The following is a 20,221-nucleotide window of genomic DNA, read 5'->3' as shown; positions in this document are numbered from 1 at the left end:
CCTGGGATGTCCTGGGTTGTGTCCACTTCCCTTTTTTTGAGGGCTTTACACTCAGGGATATTGGTTTCCCCATTACCAGTCTGTGATGCAGCCAGTCAGCACACTTTCCATCAAACATCTGTTGAAATTTGCTAGGCTTTTCAATGTCATACCAAACCTCCACCAACTCCTAATACTCCAAGTGCCATCTCACCAATGCCTTACATAGTTGTAATATCCCTGCTCCAGTACTCCGTGCCCTGACCTATGAAGACAAGCTTGCCAAATGCCTTCTTCACTACCTTGTCTACTTTCATGGAAGTATGTATCTATAGTCCCAACTGTATTTGTTCCTCAACACTCCCCATGCCCCTACCATTCATTTTGTAAGTCTTGCCCTGGTAATTCCCTCCCCAGTTGATCTGGATCCTGTTGTAAACTTAGACAATCATTTTCATCGTCCACTGTACCGCTAATTCTGATGTCATCCATAAACTTACTTACCATGCTAACTACATTGGTCTCCAAGTTGTTAATATAGAGTCAAACAACAGTGGACCCAGCACCGATTCTTGTGGCACATAACTGGTCACAGACCTCCAAGCTTACTTACAAAACTTCACTACCATATTCTGTTTCCTATCATGTAGCCAATTCTGTAACCAATTGGCCAGCTTGCCCTGGATCACATGCAATGTTACCTTCCATATGAGACTATTACTAAAGTTCATGGTAGACGGCTACTTGCCCTGGGCTCTTAATCATCTTGGCCGCCTATTTAAAAAAAAAATCAATCAAATTCATGAGAGTTGATTTCCCACACACAAAGTCACGTTTTATCACCCTTAATCCTTGCCTTTTGAAATTTTGATTTTTTTTTCTCCAAAGTATTTGTAGCACATCCTCGAAGTTGGAATACTGAGAGTCCAAATGACCAAATTTTATTGACTCACTTCGTCAAGTATTTCCACTGAGTTGCTTTTTCCTTTCAACTAATGCAACCGGCATTGAGCACAAGTGTCATTTTTAGCCATTACAATTTATTGTTGGGTAGCAAATTTAAATTGTTGGCTCTGGGGACTAAATAACAAACAACAAAATACTTGAGGCATGGTCTGTTGCATAGTATTGATCAGGGCAAAATATTAGATTAGCAATGGTAAAATACCATTAAATGCCAAGCATAATCAGTGGAGTGCTATAAGGTAACTTTTGATTGCATTATTACAATTGTTTTGTCAATTTGGTTAGGATTGATATTGGAGTACTGATAAGGCTGCTGGAGAGGTGGCCAATGTGCTGCATTGTACAAATATGTACCCACAGTCTGTAAAAACATTTGGGTACGAAAGCTCAGGCTTGGCCATGGGGGCCAGTGAGCCTTGGCACTCATGAAGGTGAGACAAGGTAGCCACCGGGAATGCCTCCATATTCTCTGATTCACCTACAAATTCACCTGGGATAACTAACGGCGTGCCGTATCCCAACTTGGCAGAGGATGCCTCGAGATCCTCTTTCCGGATAGTACGAATGCCGAGGAGGACCCAAAGACATTCATCGGCCCAGTTTGGTCCAGTGAGCCACCTGTCTTCAGGTGCCTGTGGAACCTCTTTACCAACCTGTTGGTGATATGCTATGGTGTGGTGAAATTGGGTCCCCAGGGTATTTGCCAAAGCAGCTGACAGGCTGGAAGTGAACTGAGACACCCACCCTCCCCCCGTCAGATTTCAGTGACCTCAAAATGAGCCACCCAGGTATTTAACAATGCCCATGTACATGCTTCCGTAGTAGTTTCTGCCAACAGTACCACCTCAGGCCATCTGGTCAGTCGTCAGCCATGGTCAACAGTAAACATGCATTCCTGGCTATTGGTAGGGGACCCACAATATCTATATGCACATGGCTGAACCATCGGCTTGCTGGTTCGAAGGACTTGTTGGGGGGCGGGGGGGGGCATTAATGTGTTTTTGAACCTTTGATACCTGACACTGCGTGCATGTTTTGGCCCACCACATGACCTATTTCTGAAAACCATGCCAGACATATTTACTGGCCATTATTTTTACTGTTGACTTGATGGCATGGTGAGCCAAATTATGGACAGAGTCAAACACCCACCTTTTCCATGCTGTCGGAATGACAGGGTGAGGCCTACCAGTCTGGTTACTTGGGGCAATTTGGTCTTCCTCTAGTCAGAGGCCGGTGAGTGCTACCCGGTATGCTGGAATGTCAGGTTCCGCTTGCTGTGCTTTAGTCAGGGCCACGTAGTTGATGCCTGGGGTGGGGGTGTGCACTGGTCGTGATAGAGCATCGGCTACCACATTGGACTTGCTGGCTGAAAGCAAAAGTGAGTGGCTTATGGTTTGTGAAAATTTTGAATTTCCTGCCCTCCAGGAAGAAGCGGAAATGCCGAATTGCCAGGTATAATGTTAACAGCTCCCAATCAAAGGCACTGATCTTGAACTCTGGTGGCCTGAAGTGTTTATTGAAAAAGGCTAGAGGCTGCCACTGTCTATTAACCAGTTGCTTAAGTACACCCCCAACTGTTGTGCTGGAGGCGTACACAGTGCAGGCGTTCGGGGCATCCGTCCTCGGGTGCTCAAGGAGGGTGGCATTGGTCAGGGCATCTTTAGCTGGCTGGAAAGCCTCAGCTACCTCCTTTGACCATTCAGTGTTCTTCTTGGGCCCTGTCATGAAGGAGAATAACAGGCCCATGATGCAGGCCACCGCCGGTGTAAAGCAGTAATAGAAATTGACAATATCAGTGAACTCTTGCAGGCTCTTCATAGTTGATGGCCTAGGGAAAGATCGAATGGCGTCCACTTTTGCAGGCAACGGCTGGCCCCATGTTGGTCAACTCAATGCCCCAGGAAATCGGTTTGTCTCTCGGCCAAACTGGCACTTGGCCGGATGGATGGTTAAGCCAAACTCACTTAGTCTGGAGCACAATAGTCTTAAGTGAGCAGCATGCTCAGTATGGTTGTGGCTGGCTATCAAAATGTCGTCTAAATAAATAAAGACGGATTGCAGATCCCAGCCCAATGCATGCATTAACCTCTGGAAGGTTTGAGCTGTGTTTTTTAACCTGAAGGGTTCCACATTCTGTGACCCAACAAATGAATTTGCTGGGTTTTGTTATTGTAGCTGTGATACGTCTGAGACTAGTACAATTCTGGCTTGTACTTCACTAGTTACAATTGTGTCTGGGGTTCAGAACATTCTCTTCTAATTCCTTTGTAAGTGATGACATTGCTGATTCTTTTGCCTCATGATATAATAAGATTGTTTAATTCCAATAATCTCATCACATTTATTTACTATATTTAATTGTGAGCAGCAACCATGAGTTGATCAAATATTTCCAATTATTTGCATATTATTTATAAGATGTCTCATCAATTCATGGAAACTGGTAGTCTGATTTATCAGTTGTAATAAGGTTAGTGAAAGATGATGCTGTTCTCCTCAAATCTAGGTGAATTACAGTTATCTGAAGTTGTATAGGTTGTAAGGTTAGTTTTCAGAATAATCAATCTTGGAGTTAGAGGTTTTTAAAAACAATGTTATCGGCAAAACTGAAGCCATCTTGCTAGATAAGGTGATGAGCTGGGTGCGGGACAATGGGACTAGGTGGGAGAAGGTTTATGGCCTGTTTCTGTGTTTTAATCGTTACATGGATATATATGGATCTATTGGAGATCTTAAATATGTTCAACATTTTAGTGATCTGTATTAACTTTATTTCTTCTACCAGGCATACATTGTTTACTTGCATTTTTCAAAAAATGACTGACTAATGCAAAATTTAAAAAATAGGGAGTTTAATTCAAATGTGAAAATGACAATGAGTGCTACATGATGTGCAATTGCACAGAGGAATGTTGCTTTCTGTTCTGCCACCAATTGCAGAGGTACTTGGAATTTTTCCTAGATTTTCCCACAGTTAGAAGACTGTGGTATGTGCCCACTGGAGGATTAGACAGAATTAACAAACTTCGGCTCTGCCTAAATATGCTTCAGGAAGTATTGATGTTGTCCTTTCAAACAAATGCAAACTACTGACCTTGCATATTGCATGACCATGCTGCCCGAATGAATAAAATCAATTGTTTGAATTTCAAATGTTGAATTTTGTGCTGAGAATAAGATGTTGTTCCTGGACCTATGTCCTTCCTAAAGGTTAGCACAATGCATTCTGAAGGTTGACCTCCTCAAAATTATTTAAAATAACATAAAAATACATTAAAAGTTATGCATACAGTTAAAATATTGGGGAAGTTTTTTCATCTGAAACCATTTAAATATAAAATCATTATAAAGATTATTATTTTACTTTCCAAGAGGAACCTGTTCTATGATAAACTGATGAATGCATCCTCTAGTTCCTTATCAGAGAAAATCACTGAAGTATTTTTGATTATTGTAGCTCTAGCAAGTTGATTTCAATTTTGCCAATAGTAGTACTGTTTTGGAATAAAGTACAGTGTTTGCATCTATAGATATGGGTAATAGCTTCATGTACTGAATCTGTACTGGTGTAAGGAAAATAATTCTTATCCCTACGGCTTATTATTATCTTGAAATGGAGTTCCTCCTGGCAATTTTTAAGCCACGGTGAAAAATACAGAAGGAAATATTTGCCTCTACTTAATCTTTCTTCCCAATGGGACTTTTCCTTTTATCTGGTCCAAGATTGTTTTAAGGATGGAAGTTGTAACTGCACTGAACCTATATGTTTACTCAACATATATGTCCATTTTTCTAGAGCTGTCACTGCTTAGTTTTCAGGATTGGAAACTTGTCATGTATGTATTAGTTTTTAATTGAATTTGTTTTTAATTGATACATTTTTAGAGCTTTTTAAAATCTATTTATATTTTGGCATCCCTGTGAATCAAATGCAGTGATAGTGCGACAAAGGGCCATCAATATGGGGACGATGTTACTTTTACTGATATTCATGGGAGAAAACCAGGGCAGCACGGTTAGTGCAACGCCTTTACAGCTCCAGTGATCGGGACTGGGTTTGAATCCTGCACTGTCTGTAAGGAGTTTGTGCATTCTCCCTTTGTGTGGTTGTTCCCTGGGGATTCTGGCTTCCTCCCACCCTCAAAATGTACTACAGATGTAGGTTAATTGGGTGTAAATTGGGTGGCATGGGCCTATGGGCCAAAATGGCCTGTTACTGTGTTTAATGTCTAAATTTAAATTTAAACTTAAAAAAAATCATACTTCAGAGAATTGTTTTGCTGATTCTTGGCTTGTGATAGAAAAAAGATTGGAGAAAGTCTCTGTTATTATTACAGGAAATGAATTCTAGTGGAGTGAAAACTGGTTATGAAAATTAACTTTTTTTTACTCTCAAAAGGCAGATTTTGGACTATGGATATATTTCTAACTGAGAGTAAGGTCAGGCAATTCTGAACTTGGATTTTATAATAATGCATAGTCTTAAGAGATGTTAAATAATTTTTTTTTCCAGACTCTATCTTAATTCTTTTTGTGTATACATAAAGACGTGACATAATTAGATATTCAATTGCATGTCAGGTAGCATCTGTGAACAGATAAACAGACTAGTTCTGATTCAGGGTCATTAACCTTTGTTTTTCTCTCTATTGCTGTTGCTTGGACCTATTTATTATTTTTAGCAATCTAATTTATTTCAGATTTCCAGCAGTTAAAGTTTTTGGTATCTCACAATCCCAACAATGCTTTTTGTTTTTTCCCTTTTCTTATTCATGCCCTTCTGTTTATCTCTTCCAAACAGATTTATCTGTGGTTAACAAACCTTCACTACTGTTCCTGAACTGGCACCACCACCACTGTGACACCAGTTTATTTTTGTTTCCACTCCTTAACACCAATATATCATAATTCTGTATTTCCATCATTTTTTAAAAAAATCTTGCTTTTTGGGTATGGTTTGATTCCATCTTGTGTTAAATTCTTTTTGAATGCTTCCCACAGAACATTTTTCCATTTACCAAAGATTAAATTTGCCCAGTTTATTATGACTAGTGACTTGCTCATGAAGTCAATTTAATGAAAATTTGCTTCCTGTGACACAAAATGTAGGATCGGTATCATGTTTCAAAATTCATTCATGATGCTTGTGTGAGCAATTAGATGTTGGTAACTACTTTCTATGACTCAGTTTAAATATTAGTTTTCTTATTTTCATCATATTTCATAGTGCTGACAAGATCTAAATGATCCCAAATTCTGACGGCCTAGGCCATAGAAGGATTAAATTTCGTGGAAGTAATGGAGGTATGAAATAGAAAGAATCACAATTTTGGAGCTAATGTGGAACCTTCAGTCCATTTAGCAAAGTACCTCATTAAGACATCTTTAAAAGGAAGGAATATGCGATTGATTGGTAGAAATGCAACTGAATCACTTCTTCTCCTTTTGAGGACTACAGATCTCTATGAAGATGAATTGTATATTTCTTTGATCCTTTCCATATTTCTGCTTCATACTGTCTAAATTAAACTTGAGTTGTTTTCTCTTTCTCTCATTTCTGGTCAAGGGTCTTTGGTCTGAAAAGCTAACACTATATCTCTTTCTTGATATGCTGCTTGACCTGCCAAGTGACCATTTTCTGCTTTTATTTATAGTTTTTATTTTTCAAAATTACTAACTTTAATTCTCCTTCCCACACTTTCTCCACAGAAACTTGAGGAATAGCACCTTATCTTCCGTCTGGGTACATTGCAACCTTCAGCATTCATTGTTAAATTCAGAAGTGTCAAATATCTTGTTTTTTCAGTTTGTAACAACCTGAATGAAATCATATACAGAATTACAATGAAAAGATATTATGAAATATTTTCCTGCTATAGCTTCTTGGGTACATAAAACATACAATACCCAACAATGAACAAGAAAAAAAAGTAAAACAAACCAGTAATCAGTTGGGAATTGTGCTGTTAAAAAAATGTGCTGTGTCAGTGGAGCAGACAGATCTTCAGTCATCTTGAAGTAGTGTTACAGTAAGGAAGTTCAATTGCCCGATAGCAATTGGATTTTTGTTTTTCCTGAACCTCGAGGTGCTGCATTTCAGGCTTCTATAGCTACTGCCAAAAGTTACCAGTGAGAGGAAAGCATTGCCTGGGTGGTGGGGGTCTTTTATGATGTCATAGAGGTTAGTATCCATGATGGATTTGGTTACATTGACCACTTTCTTCAGCCTTTTTCCATAACTCTGTATTTAAGTTTCTAATTCAGGTCATGATGCCATTAGTCAATATACTTTCCATAGTACAATGGTAGAAGTTCAGTAGATGTAAAATCTCCTTAAAAAGTGAAGGCATTGGTGTGCCTTCTTCATGATTGCATTTGTGTTATGGAAGATTATCGCTCTGCCATATTAACTCAGTTTTTCCCCCTCCACATTGGGAATTGAAGACCACCTACAAATTGGAGGAAGACCACTTGTATTCCATCTGGGCACCCTCCAATCAGATGGATTCAACATTGACTTCTCTGGTTTCTGTTAGCCTTCCCATCTCTCCCTTTCTTATCCCTCTGTCTCCTTTCCTTAGCTCTGCATTCACAGTTAATCCTCCCTCCTCTGATCAATTCTCAGGTTTTTTTCTCCTGTCCTCCTATCCATGTCCTCTTGGCTTTTGGCCTGTATTTTTTTCCCTCCTCTCCTCATCTTCTTATTCAGATACCTGCTAGCTTTTTGATCATACCTTGATGAAGGACCCAGGCCTGAAATGAAGGTTATATATCTTTGCCTCTGATAGATGCTGTGGCACCTGCTAAATTTCTCCAGCACTTTTGTGTATTAACGGGTTTCCAACATTGTATGTTTTTAATGCCATGACTTCCACTGATTGACAAGAGAGGGCTAAAGAGCTCTGTTTGCTCTGATTCTGGCAAACAGCAAAGTTGTGGGTTTAGAGACCTGCCATTGAAGTATGATCAAATTAACATGGTATTGCTGAGAGATATGAAAATCTGGAGTTTAGATAAATAAAGGAATTATGACAGTTATTGCTTCCTCTTTGCAGCATGTCACTTTGGAATCAAACAATCAAAGTAGATTTTCATGGTTGAACTCCAGTGTTATCCATACCTAAAATGTACTAATTTAGAGATACTACTGTTACGAGCCCAAAGAACCCCCAAACCCAGCAGCAATAGACATTCACCAAGACAAGTGGTTTTTAAAACAAAAGTTATTTTTAATCAACTTTAAACATGAAAATAGAATCAAACTTTAACTTAACTCTCTACTTATCCTTAAATATACTTTATACTAACTCAAATTAACCCCCTTCTTATTCTAAGAGCATGTGTATGCAATGTGTGTGTAAATTCAAGAAAAGTTCTTTGGTTCATAGTTCAATCTCACTTCTCCTTCTTCCAAGTTCTCTGGATGCAGGCAATTCTTATACTGTGCACAGAATTTAACATGTATGAAGTTCACCAGGCTTTGGTGCTTGAAAGGTAAATGTTTACTGCCCAGGAAGGTTCTTGTAGGGTTTGCAGAGAGAGATTTGTTGTTCCAGGATTTCCACAACTGAGGTACCACCATTAATCACCTCAATGTCTCGCTGATGAAACTTGCTCCATTAAGGTTTTCCAGATGATAAACTCTTTCTTTCAGGCCATCACAGAGTTCCGTTCTGTTCTTCTTATTCTAAGAGAAACAGCACTTCCAGCCATCCACTGCTTTGGAACTTTTCATCAGTTCTTCCTGGAATCCACTGTTCAAGTGTCCCACACACACTGACTGAAAGAGCTTGTGCCCGCAATTTCTCTCTCTCTCTCTCCAATTGAAACTCCAATGAAAAAGCATATGACTCATGTGACTTGCAAAACCCCCACCTTCTCCAGCAAACAATAGGAGTTCTTCCTTCTGCTCAAATTGTTGTTAGATAAACAAAACGCAGGAGTGTCCTTTCTGTGAGCACTTTGCAGAAAGGGTACTCGTAGTCATCCTGACTCCAGCAAGACAATGTCATGCATTTTATGAGCCATTTCCATTAGCACCTACTTGTGAAATGTGCATAACATTTTCCAGAGATCCTGCAATGTGAATCCTTCAGTCTTTCAAATAAGATCTGTTTTAAAATGTGGGTATGTATGTAACCTACTCTAAATCTTACCAGTTCCCCAAATATTACAAAATTCTCCCAAAATATTATAATCATTACACTACTAATAGTCGAATTATGTTTCATGAAAGAAATTTGAGTGTTCCCTCAATAGATAAGTTAAAGTCCTAATGTTAAGTATACTTAAATTTATGTTGCAGCCTGTGAAAGGACATCTTGGTATGAAATGGAATGAAACCCTTGTTGTCTTTATTATTGCAGTGTTGATTTATAAATGGACCATACATGTATAATGAGTGTGTGATATATAGAGCTACATTATATTTAATTAGAGAGATTGAAGGTACAAAAATGGCCTTGGCATCTGCTGTGTCAGCATCACTGACAGAATCGGATGAAGTGCTTGATCCTGCCATTCTCAGCAGCAACTGCAGAGTGTTTCATAAATAATGGATCAGTAATTTTTTTTAACTAAGACTTGCGTGATCAGATCAGAGTGGCTGCACTGTCCTCTGTGATTTCAAAATTGTGCCAGAAATTCTTTACTGCCCAAAGCATTTGCTGTGTGCCTGAGATGACAAGTTGCTTTTTAACCCTAATGAGCTATAAGGGTCAATTCTCAACAGTATTGTATGAACCAGTTGAATTAAATGTTAAATAGTAAATCACTGAAACCATCAAACCTGGATGTTTGATGACAATTATTTTAAGACATCACACCAAACTCCTTGAGCCAATTAAGAAGAAAGCATTTGATTCCTGACCCAGAAGTGTACGAGTTTATGTTACAGAGCCTCACCCAATCCAGTTTGGTCAGATTTTTGGACCAATTGCATGCTGATGATCAGGAGTAATAATGGATCTATTCTACAAGAAAAGAACATATTGGGCATTTCCACTCCAAATTGTGTATCTTTTTAGCTTATGAAATCCTACAGCATTGCCATTTTGCAATGTGCTGATAAATCCCTGGAAAGAATGTTGAATTGTCATAGCAAATGATTTCTGTGGGTCAGTTTTTTATCAAAATGCATGAACTCCTGAAATGTGCAAGGCTTCAGAACTTGAAGGGGTATTTTATTTGTTAATGTTATTTAAGTATTTTTTTACTTGAGTAGGCCCAATTTCAAGAGTTATGATGAAAGTATCTAAATAGAAAATAAATCATTTGGATAGCAGGAACAATTTCACTCTCTTGAATGTGTGTTAAAGATTTAGAGGGGAAAAAAACTGGTTTAAAGATTGTCAGTCAGATTCAAAGACTGATTTTGCAATCAGAGTTTTGTTGGTAGTGCAAAATATTTCGATACATTAAGTAGCTCTAAAGTAGTTTGAGTTGTTGGTGATTTCTTTTTCAATTGATTACTGGTCTTGTATAGAAAATTACAGTTTTGTGCCAGCCTCGTCTCAAGTCCCTACTTTCAGGTATCAAATAGTTTTAAATAGTTGTTCTTCTCTTTTCTTGTCCTTTTATAGATTTGTTAAAATATTAACAAGTTTGGCAAGTTAAAGCAGTATCTTTGGGTTTCAATTTGTTCTTTTTAAATTATTTTCCTTTTATTGCAATAATCCATTTATCCCCTGTTGATCAACTTGATTGTGAAATTAGCTGATTCCTCCATCTGATAATTTGCTATCCATTAAACGCTATCAGAAGTAGGACAACAATTTAACTGAATAATTAGAGAGAAGTAACATAATAGAAAACCAGTTTGTTTGATAAATTGGCTGATTTCTGTATTTAAATTAATCCAAGAATATGAAGATTGTAAGGAATGATGGGTAGATGGTGCCAGATGGATAAGGTAGTGGTGGGGGGTGGGGGGGAATGGAAGGAGGAAGGATGGTTCCCAGTGGTGGATGGAATTTAATGGGGAAAGAGATGATGTGCAGATGGAACCATGTGAAAAGAGGAAGGATGAACAAAAGAAGAAGAAAACTAACTAGGCAAGTGAGTGTGGGTGGGAGTAGAATACTGGAGGTGTGGCTTACCTGAATTTTGGAAAACTCAATGTTTCAGTGTTCTAACCATTGGATTGTAAGATACCTAAATGGAATACAAAATTTTGTTCCAATTTGCCATTGGCCTCTGTAGCAAAGGAGAAGCTGGAGGATGATGATGGGTCATTGTGGGAGTGGAAAGAAATTGACATTCAACTAGAAGCATACAATTGTTGTTATGGACATTGGTCAGTTGCTCGGTAAAATTTTTGCCTAGCCAGTGATTGGTTTTGCCAGAGTAGAGGAGTCCACATCCTGAGCATCAAATGCAGTAGGTCAGGTTTGGAAGTTCAGATGAACATATTCCTCACTTGGAAGGACTGTTTAGATCCCTAAATGATGACTTGGGAGGAAGTGAAAGGACAGATGTTGTAGCCCATACAGATTTAGGGACAGGTTCTAGGGAATGAGAGTAGTGATTGGGGAAAGATGAGCACATGAGAGTCATGAAGAGAACTATTCCTTAAGGCACAGGTGAGGGTGGGGGGGGGGGGGGTGGGGTGAGGTGCAGTAGGGGGATATGTGATTGATGATGGGATTGCATTGGCTGTGGCAAAAATGGCATAGAATAATCGGATGGATGCAGAGGCTAAAAGGGTGAAATTGTGGGTTTTATTCCAGACATGCCAGATTTCTCCTCCTTTTGCTCATATCTTTCCTTGCTCTGCAGTTCCATCTGCCCATTGTCCCCAGTCAATTGGTCCCATCAATCTCTGTTAGGAAATCTAGAGCACTTGACTTCAGTGTTATGACTGAAAGAATGGAGCTTCCTGTATTCAGTTCATAAAATCTTGGGGAAGGTATGAAGGGATGCCAATCATTTTCTGCATGGGTTAGGGTAAGAAAGAAAGGAGGAGGGAAAACAATTATTTGCTTTTAACCTAGGCTGCATCCATCAGCTGTTGAACATCTGCCCGATCATATTGTGCATATCTCATGACATTGAATGATAGGATGAAGTATGTTGAATTGTATATATTTTTGCCAGATCCAGCATTGTTCATTGTCTTTTTAATCGTGTGAGGTCGCATGATATTTTGCTTTACGCTAAGCATCAAGAGCATTAGGTTTTTGTTAAACTTACACAGATACAAAATGGGATTTTTCACTGGAACTTGCTGTGATTGTGAGAGCCAAAACAACATTGCACTCTGAAGGGTATTGGAAAAACAGAGAAATGGACAACCAACTGTGTATCATCTGAATCAATCAGGAAGAATTGGTACTTAATGGTCTACATCATGGTCTGTCTTACTTCAAATATTTAATTCAAGGTGAAATTGAGTACATAAAGCAAAATAAAAGGCAACAGAAGAATCTATTTGAAAAATAGAAATGCAAATTTCTAATAATTATTAACCTCTGCATTTGTAAGAGTTAATTGTCAACGCTTTGAAGTGATTTGATCAAAGGTACAGTTTAAAAAGGTACTTTGTTGTGGATGGATAAGCTGTGATGATTTCTGCAAAGTTTACTATATATCGTATAAGCTCAGCAATTTCATGCTTTTCTGTGTTCTTGCTTCAATATTGAAACTCTGCAGTTTCATGAACTCACCAGAGATAAAAGGTTTAATACACAAAAACATTGGAGAAACTCTGCAGGGCTCGCAGCATTCTTTGTGGCAAAGATACACAATCAACTTTTTGTGCCTGAGCCTTTCATGGTATGAACAAAAAGCAGACAGGTGCCTGAATGGTTATGTACTTTTGCCATGAAAATGCTGCAAGACCTATTGAGGTTCTGTGAAAAGTGCCTTCACGTTCACAAAATATGCTCGAGACAAAAGTTGAGAACAAAGAACATTTATTTACATTTACAACATTGCAAGGTTGGGTACTCTCCCCCTACCTCGGGAAAGTACACCGAGGGCGGGAAGCTTCTTTGTTTTTATACATTTTTCAATTCACCTCCCCTTACATTTTTCTTACATTTATCCTTCTTGGATTGGTTTGGCACTTTTCCCTATTCGCCTGACTCTTGACTTACTCCGACTTTCTCCTATCCCGTACTCGCACCTCCTTTCCCCACCCCCTATTAAACAAGCCCTTTGTGTTACTGTGCATATTTCTATATCTGCTTAAATTCCTCTGTTATCTTGTCTCTACTTTTTCATGCGCCATTTTACACAAAGAACATTTTAGCTATTTCCTTGCTTTTTCTACCTTCTATAATTGTTTCAAAGTTCCATTAAAATAGTAACTGTTTCTAAACTCCTACAATAATCAAAAAGTAACTGTTTCTAAACTCCTACAATCCACCCCTTAAAAAGTGCTACGCTTTCACACCTGTCAAAATAATAGAGGTATCTATCTCCCATAGTTTCAGAAGGTTCTCTGCTGCTTCAGCATAATTCTGTTGTTGCAGAACCATAATGGGGCTGATTTGTTGGACGGCTCGTTTAACTAAACACTGGAGGCCAGGAAGAATACAAGGGATTAGAATTAAGACAAGAGGTATAAAGGCAACGAAGACAAGTGCTGAATGTATCCATGACCAGGAACCACTAAACCATTTAGAAAACCATGAGTCAATGGCGGGGTGCCATGTCTGCACCGGAACATGAGAGAGTTTCCGTATTCCTGAAGAGATGTCTTTAACAGCTTGTCCCTTATCATCAATTTTAAGGCAACAATTAGAAAGGTTCAGCTTGCCACACACACCACCTTCTGCAGCCAATAAATAGTCCAGGGCTGGGCGGTTTTGATAAACTGTTGCTCGTATCTGTTGCTGTTCCTCTGCGAATAAATCTAAAGCAGTAGCTGTCTGGTTAGTAATTATTTCTAGGACAGCCTGCAAACGGATTAAATGATTGAGCATGTAGATTGGAGTTCGGTACCCCCATGAACCATCCTGTGCCCACGTAGCTGGTCCATAGTATGAAATTATGCGTTCAGGGGGCCAGTCATCCCCCCATCTGCCAATCTCAACCGAACGGTGTTGTATGGGGGAATGTAGCCGAGTGGAAATATGTTTATCAGAATCTGGGGGAAGAAGATGGAAATGTGGTTGTATCATTCCAATACAACAAGTTCCACTCCAGTCGGGTTCAAGGTATGTATAAGCCATATTACCACAAATCCAATATAACCCATCGGGTGCATAGCCGGAAGGACTAGAATTTTCCCAGAAGGATCTCAGTGCAGGAATTGCCTGATAAGGGTTGAAACCAGTCCAATTCCAAAACCCAACGTCGACAAGGTCAGATGTGTAATTAATGGGAACCAGGGGTACACAGGGAACATCTGATTGATTAGAAAGGGACAGGAATCCGGTAGGTGGGGCAGGAACCCAATTTCCACTAGTGATATTTTTCCAGCGCCGGCAAGCCAAATCGCCTTTTGGGTACCTGCCGTGTTCTTTTACCAAGCACTTAAAGCCTTGTGGATGGTTTTCCAACTTCCAAAACTCACGGGATCGACCAGAAGCGCTAGTAGAAATATTGGAGGCAAGGAGTGTACGATCATCTAATGGCTCACCTCTCCATGGCCAAGTTCCATCCCGGGTTGGGCCGCTACAAATCCAACAGTTACGAACACCAAGCTCCCGGACGGTAAGTTGATGTAAATCGACCCATAGGTTATCTCCAAGTCTATGCCTATTGACTTGTATTCTTGCCCTCTCGAATAAGTTCTTTTGAGACTCATGTGGCGAAATGGTGATCATGTTGGTACCACTATACTTAGAACCTGCCCCCAATGAAATCACTTCCTTCACTAGAGGGTCTCCCAGTTTGCCTAATTTGGAGGCACAGAAGGGTCCTGGGGGCGGGGGGGTGCAGGACAGGAAGAATCTATTTCTTGACCTACCTAGGGGAGAACCCTCTCCTAGACTTAGAAAAATGGTATATGTCTCTTGGGACTACACAACCCTCCTTCGTCCCCATCCACTTCTCAAAATACTTAATCTCCCTAAGCTCAACATCATTACCTGAAGTGCCCCTCTTCCAAAAGGACTTAACACATTGGGCGCAAGACGAAGTGGAGGTGAAAGCAATGGGGAAAATAAAGAAAAATACAAACAAGGACATTATTATTATACACAAATCAAATTTTTCGTCGCAGGGTGAGCTTGAGGTCGCTAGGATGTCGCTCCGACTGCCAATATGAGCCTTCTAGGTCAGTGGAGATATTCTCGAGGAGCTGGTGATAACGTTTCACCCTCTGGACATGAGTCCACCCTTTTTACGCGTTCATACAGCAGTATCTGTAACTAGAAGGACACAAAAAGGACCATCCCAGGTTGGCGACAACTTAACATCTTTCCAACTCTTTTCAATACCCAGCCACCGGGTTGAATGGTATGTATGGGGAATTCCAAAGGCGGCATCTGCGCTAGAATCCCCCTTCTTCTCAGATCAGCCAACATGGTGGAAAGTTCCTGCAGATACTTAGATATAAATTGGTCATTTGCCTCCGGTATTGGGAGGTCTGTATGGGAGCCCAGATAAGGAAGGCCGAACATCATTTCATACGGGGAGATGGCAATATCACGACGGGGAGCGGTACGAATACAAATCAAAGCCAGGGGTAAACATTTAAACCAGGAGAGACCTGTCTCAGCACACAGATGGGTGAGCTGAAGTTTACTCCCATGGATGCCTCCTTTGCGACCTCATCTGGCTGTCTGTTACCTCGGTCTTCGGGGCTTTCCCCTACCTGATGTCCCCGGACATGGACCACGGCCACCTCCTTCGGCAGCATTAAAGCATCCATACATTTGATTATTAAATTTTCATGGACTAATTTTTGGCCCTTTCCTGTAATTAACCCCCGTTCCTTCCAAATTTTTCCAAAGGTATGTACAATTCCAAAAGCATATTTAGAATCTGTGTAAAGTGTTCCTACTTTCTCCTGTAGTCCCTGGAAGGCTCGACACAGCGCATATAATTCGCATGTCTGAGCTGACCAGAGACCGGGTAGGCGACCAGCTTCGATAACAGAACCATCTTTTCCATCCACTATGCCATATCCACTGTAACGGGTTCCTTCTATACAACGAGAAGAACCATCTATAAACCATCTCTCTCCCTCACATTGAGGCTCATCCCCTAGATCACTCCGGATCTTAGTCTGCAAATCTATTATTTCCAAGCACTCATGTTCCAGCTGATCATAGGCTGTCTCACTTGACGGAGATACTAAGAATGCAGCTGGGTTCTGGTCCCGATTAGTAACCAGCATCAGGTCATCTTGGTCCATCAAAATTGCCTCATATTTTAGAATTCTCGAATCAGTCAACCACCTCCCCGCATGCTGTAACAGAATAGTTCGGATGGTGTGCGGGTATGGACAGTCATGGGTGCGCCAAAGGTAATCTTTCGACCCTCTTCTACCAGGACAGTGGTGGCAGAAATAGCCTGGACACACTCCGGCTATCCGCGGCAAACTGGGTCAAATACTTTGGACAAAAACGCCACTGGTTGCTGGAGCCCCATTTGCTCCTGGGTCAATACACCCGTAGCTGCCCCATCCTTTGCATTAGTAAATAAGTCAAATGGTTTATTCAAATCAGGTAATGCCAACACTGGAGCCTTGGCGAGACAACTCTTTATCCTCTTAAATCCCTCCATTTCTTCCTCTGTCCAGACAGCAAGAGAATTATCTAGGCCAGCTAACTTATCATACAAAAATTTTACCAAACTAGAATAATTTTTTATCCAAATTCGGCAATATCCCACCAGACCAAGGAACTTCCTGAGCTCTCGGGCATCTTGGGAGGTGGGACCTGCAAAATGCCACGTATTCTCTCCGGGCTTATTCGCCGACACCCCTGACTAATTAGATGGCCTAGGTATTTTACCTCTGGCTGCACAAATTGCAATTTCGCCTCACTTACTCTCAACCCCTTTTCTCCCAGAAAGTTAAACATATCCATCGTATATTGTTTGACAGCCTCCTGTTCTTTTCCTGTGATTAATAAATCATCTACATATTGTATTAGTTGACAGTCTTATCTTTTTGGAGCTTCTTCCAACACTTGTTCTAATACCTGGCCAAACAGATTAAGGGACTCTGTAGAGCCTTGTGGGAGAACTGTCCAGCGATACTGGTTCTTTCGTCCAGTATACGGGTTTTCCCATTCAAAGGCAAACATGTCCCTATTACCCTCATCCAGAGGACAAGCCCAAAAGGCGTCTTTCAGGTCTGTCACACTAAACCATTTACCATTTGGATCTATTTTTCCCATAATTGTATAAGGATTAGGCACAACGGGGTATCGGGCCAAAATCACCTTATTTAATTCTCGTAGGTCTTGTACCAGCTGATAAGTACTGTCTGGTTTTCATACTGGCAGTATTGGGGTGTTAAAGGGGGACATACAGGGTTCGAGTAACCCATCCAATAATAATTGATCAATTACGGGTTGCAGTCCCTTCCTTCCCTCCATTGGGATTGGATATTGCTTTCGTCTGACAATCCGTTTGGGGTCTTTTAGCGTGACCCGAAGTGGGGGAACATCCAACCCCCCTCTATTTCCCTTCTTGGACCACACCTTGGGGTCGATCAACTCGCAATCTTCTTGTGTCAATGTGTAGAACTGGGCCCCAATTCCCTTTCCTTGAGGCCGGGTCCCGATACCCAATAAATCCTGTAAATCCCGTCCCAGCAGGCATACTCCTGCCTGGGGAACCAGTAGAATGTCTCCCCTTATTACTTTTCTCCCCATTTGTATCCTAAGGCCCCTTAATTCAGGAACCTCAAAGTTAGATCCCCCGACCCCTGAAATAATCACCCTCCCATTAAAAACTGTTCCCTTGGGTTTGGTTAAAATACTAGAATGAGCAGCTCCCGAGTCTACCATAAAAATCATATCTTCTTTGTGGGGTCCTATGCTTAAGTTTACCAATGGTTCTCTATGCTGCCCCACGGCACTCTTTACGAGAGAACCCTGACTCCCCTAATCTTCCTCCTCCATCAGGACATAGGATCTTGTGTCCATGGCCCTCTGGGGGCATTCCCTCTTGAAGTGTCCCTCTCTTTTACAATAGTATCAAACCTTGGGCCCTGTCTGCCATCCTTTGTTGGGACCACCTCTTGGAGCCCCCGCTCGTGGTCGGGGACCCTGGGGTTTGTCCCATCCTTCAAATCCTGGCCCTCTTTCTCTCATTCCCATCCATCCGCCCGGACCGTTGGTCCGGCGACTTTGACTTCCCTGCTGTCCATTTACGACTTCCTTTACCGCCTTCATTAATATCTTCGCCTTTCCTTTCTGCTTATCCTCACTCCTTTGGACATATGCCCTTTGGGCTATTTGTAGGAGCTGGGATAATCCCTGTTCATGCCAATTTTCCGCCTTTTGAAGTTTTTTTCGTATATCTGGGGCTGAGTTTGTAACAAATCCTGTCAAAACTAATTGTTCCCCAACTGGTGACTCTCTATCCAATCCTCCATATTGTTGTATTGCTGCCCGCAGTCTAGTCAAAAAGGCCAAGGGGGTTTCCTCTGGGCCCTGTGAAACCTCGAATGCTTTCTTAAAATTCTGACCTTTTGGTACTGACTCCCTCACTCCTTTTATCAGGTTCACCCTGTAATCTTCCATCCGGGTGCGACCATCTACCGTCCCCTTACCCAGTGTGGATTGACCAGAGGGAATTTGTCCTCTCCAGCAACTGCTCCTGGACTCCCTGGTGTTCCCGATCCCACACCCTAATTCCAGCTTGTCTAATCATTCCTCTATCATCTAAATAAAATAAAGCTTTGAATATAGACATTAACTTGTCCCAGGTGTAAATGTTAGGTCCCAGAAACTGATCTAATTGCTCCGCACAGGCTTGAGGATCTTCAATTAAAGACTTAATTTCCCATTTAAAATTTCTCACTTCTGTGCTAGTCAAGGGGACATTTACAAAGCCTATTCCACCCCCTGGACCTCCCAAGGGTACCTCGTGAAGGGGAAACATTTGCGCCTGAGAAGGGTCCGGTGCCCAGGCTCCTGATGGAACTGGATCTTCCTTATGACGTCTGGGACCCAAAGTAAATTCCCCAGCCTTCTCTTCATGAAGTTTTTCACACTGCTCTTGTAATAATCCCATACAGTCTGGGTTGTATACCTGGGGGAGTAAGAGGCGGCGGAGGACCCTTAGCTTGTAACCTAGTCCTTATCGTGTTTTCTCGTTCATTTTCATTGATGAGTCTCGGAGGGGTTGGAGTGGCAGACATAGGAAGGGGAGGATAAAGCGGGCGGGGAGGAGAGGGCAAGGGAGGAGCCGGCTCAGGATATGGTGGAGGTAATGCCTGCAAGGGGTCCCAATTTTCAGGAAGAGGAGCCAAAGACTCCTGTTCCTTAGATTTCGCCGGATCCCTTGTATTCATCACCATCTGGTCAAATTCTACAAACAACCAGCAGGCAGCATAATCACTACTTTCGGAGTCCTCGGGTCTATACTCATAAAGCCAGGTATTCAACGCCTGGCATACCCAATCCTCATCTGAACCGTATTTTGGCCAAAATACTGAAGACCCCTTAATTGGATTCTCAGGCCACTCGTGGCAACAGTACTGGATCATTTTCTTTTTATCTTTCCCGCGGGTCTTTCCCGCACCCCAAATCATCAATTGCCTCCCCAATGGGCTTCCCGGGGGAATTCTATCAATCGGTCCTATACTCGGACCTTTCTTTTTGCTCCCTCCCCCACCCATGGTGGATAAATTAGTCTTACCCGGCTGTCGAGCCTTCCCAGCACGTCACTCGCACGGCTGTCCCGTCCTTTGTTCTCAACGTCTCTTCTCGGATATCACTCGCTACGTCCACAAGGAGTCCGGCTAAATCAGCCGGGGTGCAGCAACCCCCTTTCAGACAAGCACCAGTCAGTGGAGGGAGTGTGATCCCGGACGAGCTCCCAAGTTGTGAGAAGTGCCTTCACGTTAACAAAATATGCTTGAGACAAAAGTTGAGAACAAAGAACATTTATTTACATTTACAACATTGCAAGGTTGGGTACTCTCCCCCTACCTCGGGGATGTGCACCGAGAGCGGAAAGCTTCTTTGTTTTTATACATTTTTCAATTCACCTCCCCTTACATTTTTCTTACATTTATCCTTCTTGGATTGGTTTGGCACTTTTCCCTATTCGCCTGACTCTTGACTGACTCCGACTTTCTCCTATCCCGTACTCGCACCTCCTTTCCCCACCCCCTATTAAACAAGCCCTTTGTGTTACTGTG

General features: G+C 41.4%; 2 protein-coding genes and 2 long non-coding RNA genes across 19 annotated transcripts in view; 2 read left to right on the top strand and 2 right to left on the bottom strand.

Moving 5' to 3' along the window:
• The window catches only part of med27 (mediator complex subunit 27), a 521,819-nt gene that overhangs the window by 51,514 nt on the left and 450,084 nt on the right, over positions 1-20,221 (top strand). The gene's annotated exons all lie outside the window — the stretch shown is intronic.
• Positions 6,094-13,803, top strand: LOC138736868 (uncharacterized). The gene is made up of 2 exons (XR_011340636.1): positions 6,094-6,252; positions 13,422-13,803. It is a non-coding gene; the product is annotated as an uncharacterized lncRNA (long non-coding RNA).
• On the bottom strand, positions 6,591-7,081 carry LOC138736845 (uncharacterized). Its single transcript, XR_011340617.1, has 2 exons — positions 6,890-7,081; positions 6,591-6,765 (listed from the first exon to the last, which is right to left on the bottom strand). It is a non-coding gene; the product is annotated as an uncharacterized lncRNA (long non-coding RNA).
• Positions 12,844-20,032, bottom strand: LOC138736738 (endogenous retrovirus group 3 member 1 Env polyprotein-like). The gene is made up of 2 exons (XM_069886740.1): positions 19,717-20,032; positions 12,844-15,266 (listed from the first exon to the last, which is right to left on the bottom strand). The coding sequence occupies exon 2, from the start codon at positions 14,718-14,720 to the stop codon at positions 13,329-13,331; it is 1,392 nt and encodes a 463-aa protein (XP_069742841.1). The 5' UTR covers positions 14,721-15,266; positions 19,717-20,032; the 3' UTR covers positions 12,844-13,328.

The sequence above is a fragment of the Narcine bancroftii genome, chromosome 1 (assembly GCF_036971445.1).
Source record: "Narcine bancroftii isolate sNarBan1 chromosome 1, sNarBan1.hap1, whole genome shotgun sequence".
NCBI lineage: Eukaryota > Metazoa > Chordata > Chondrichthyes > Torpediniformes > Narcinidae > Narcine > Narcine bancroftii.
Note: the sequence above shows the minus strand (reverse complement) of the source record. Positions and strands in the feature narration are given on the sequence as shown.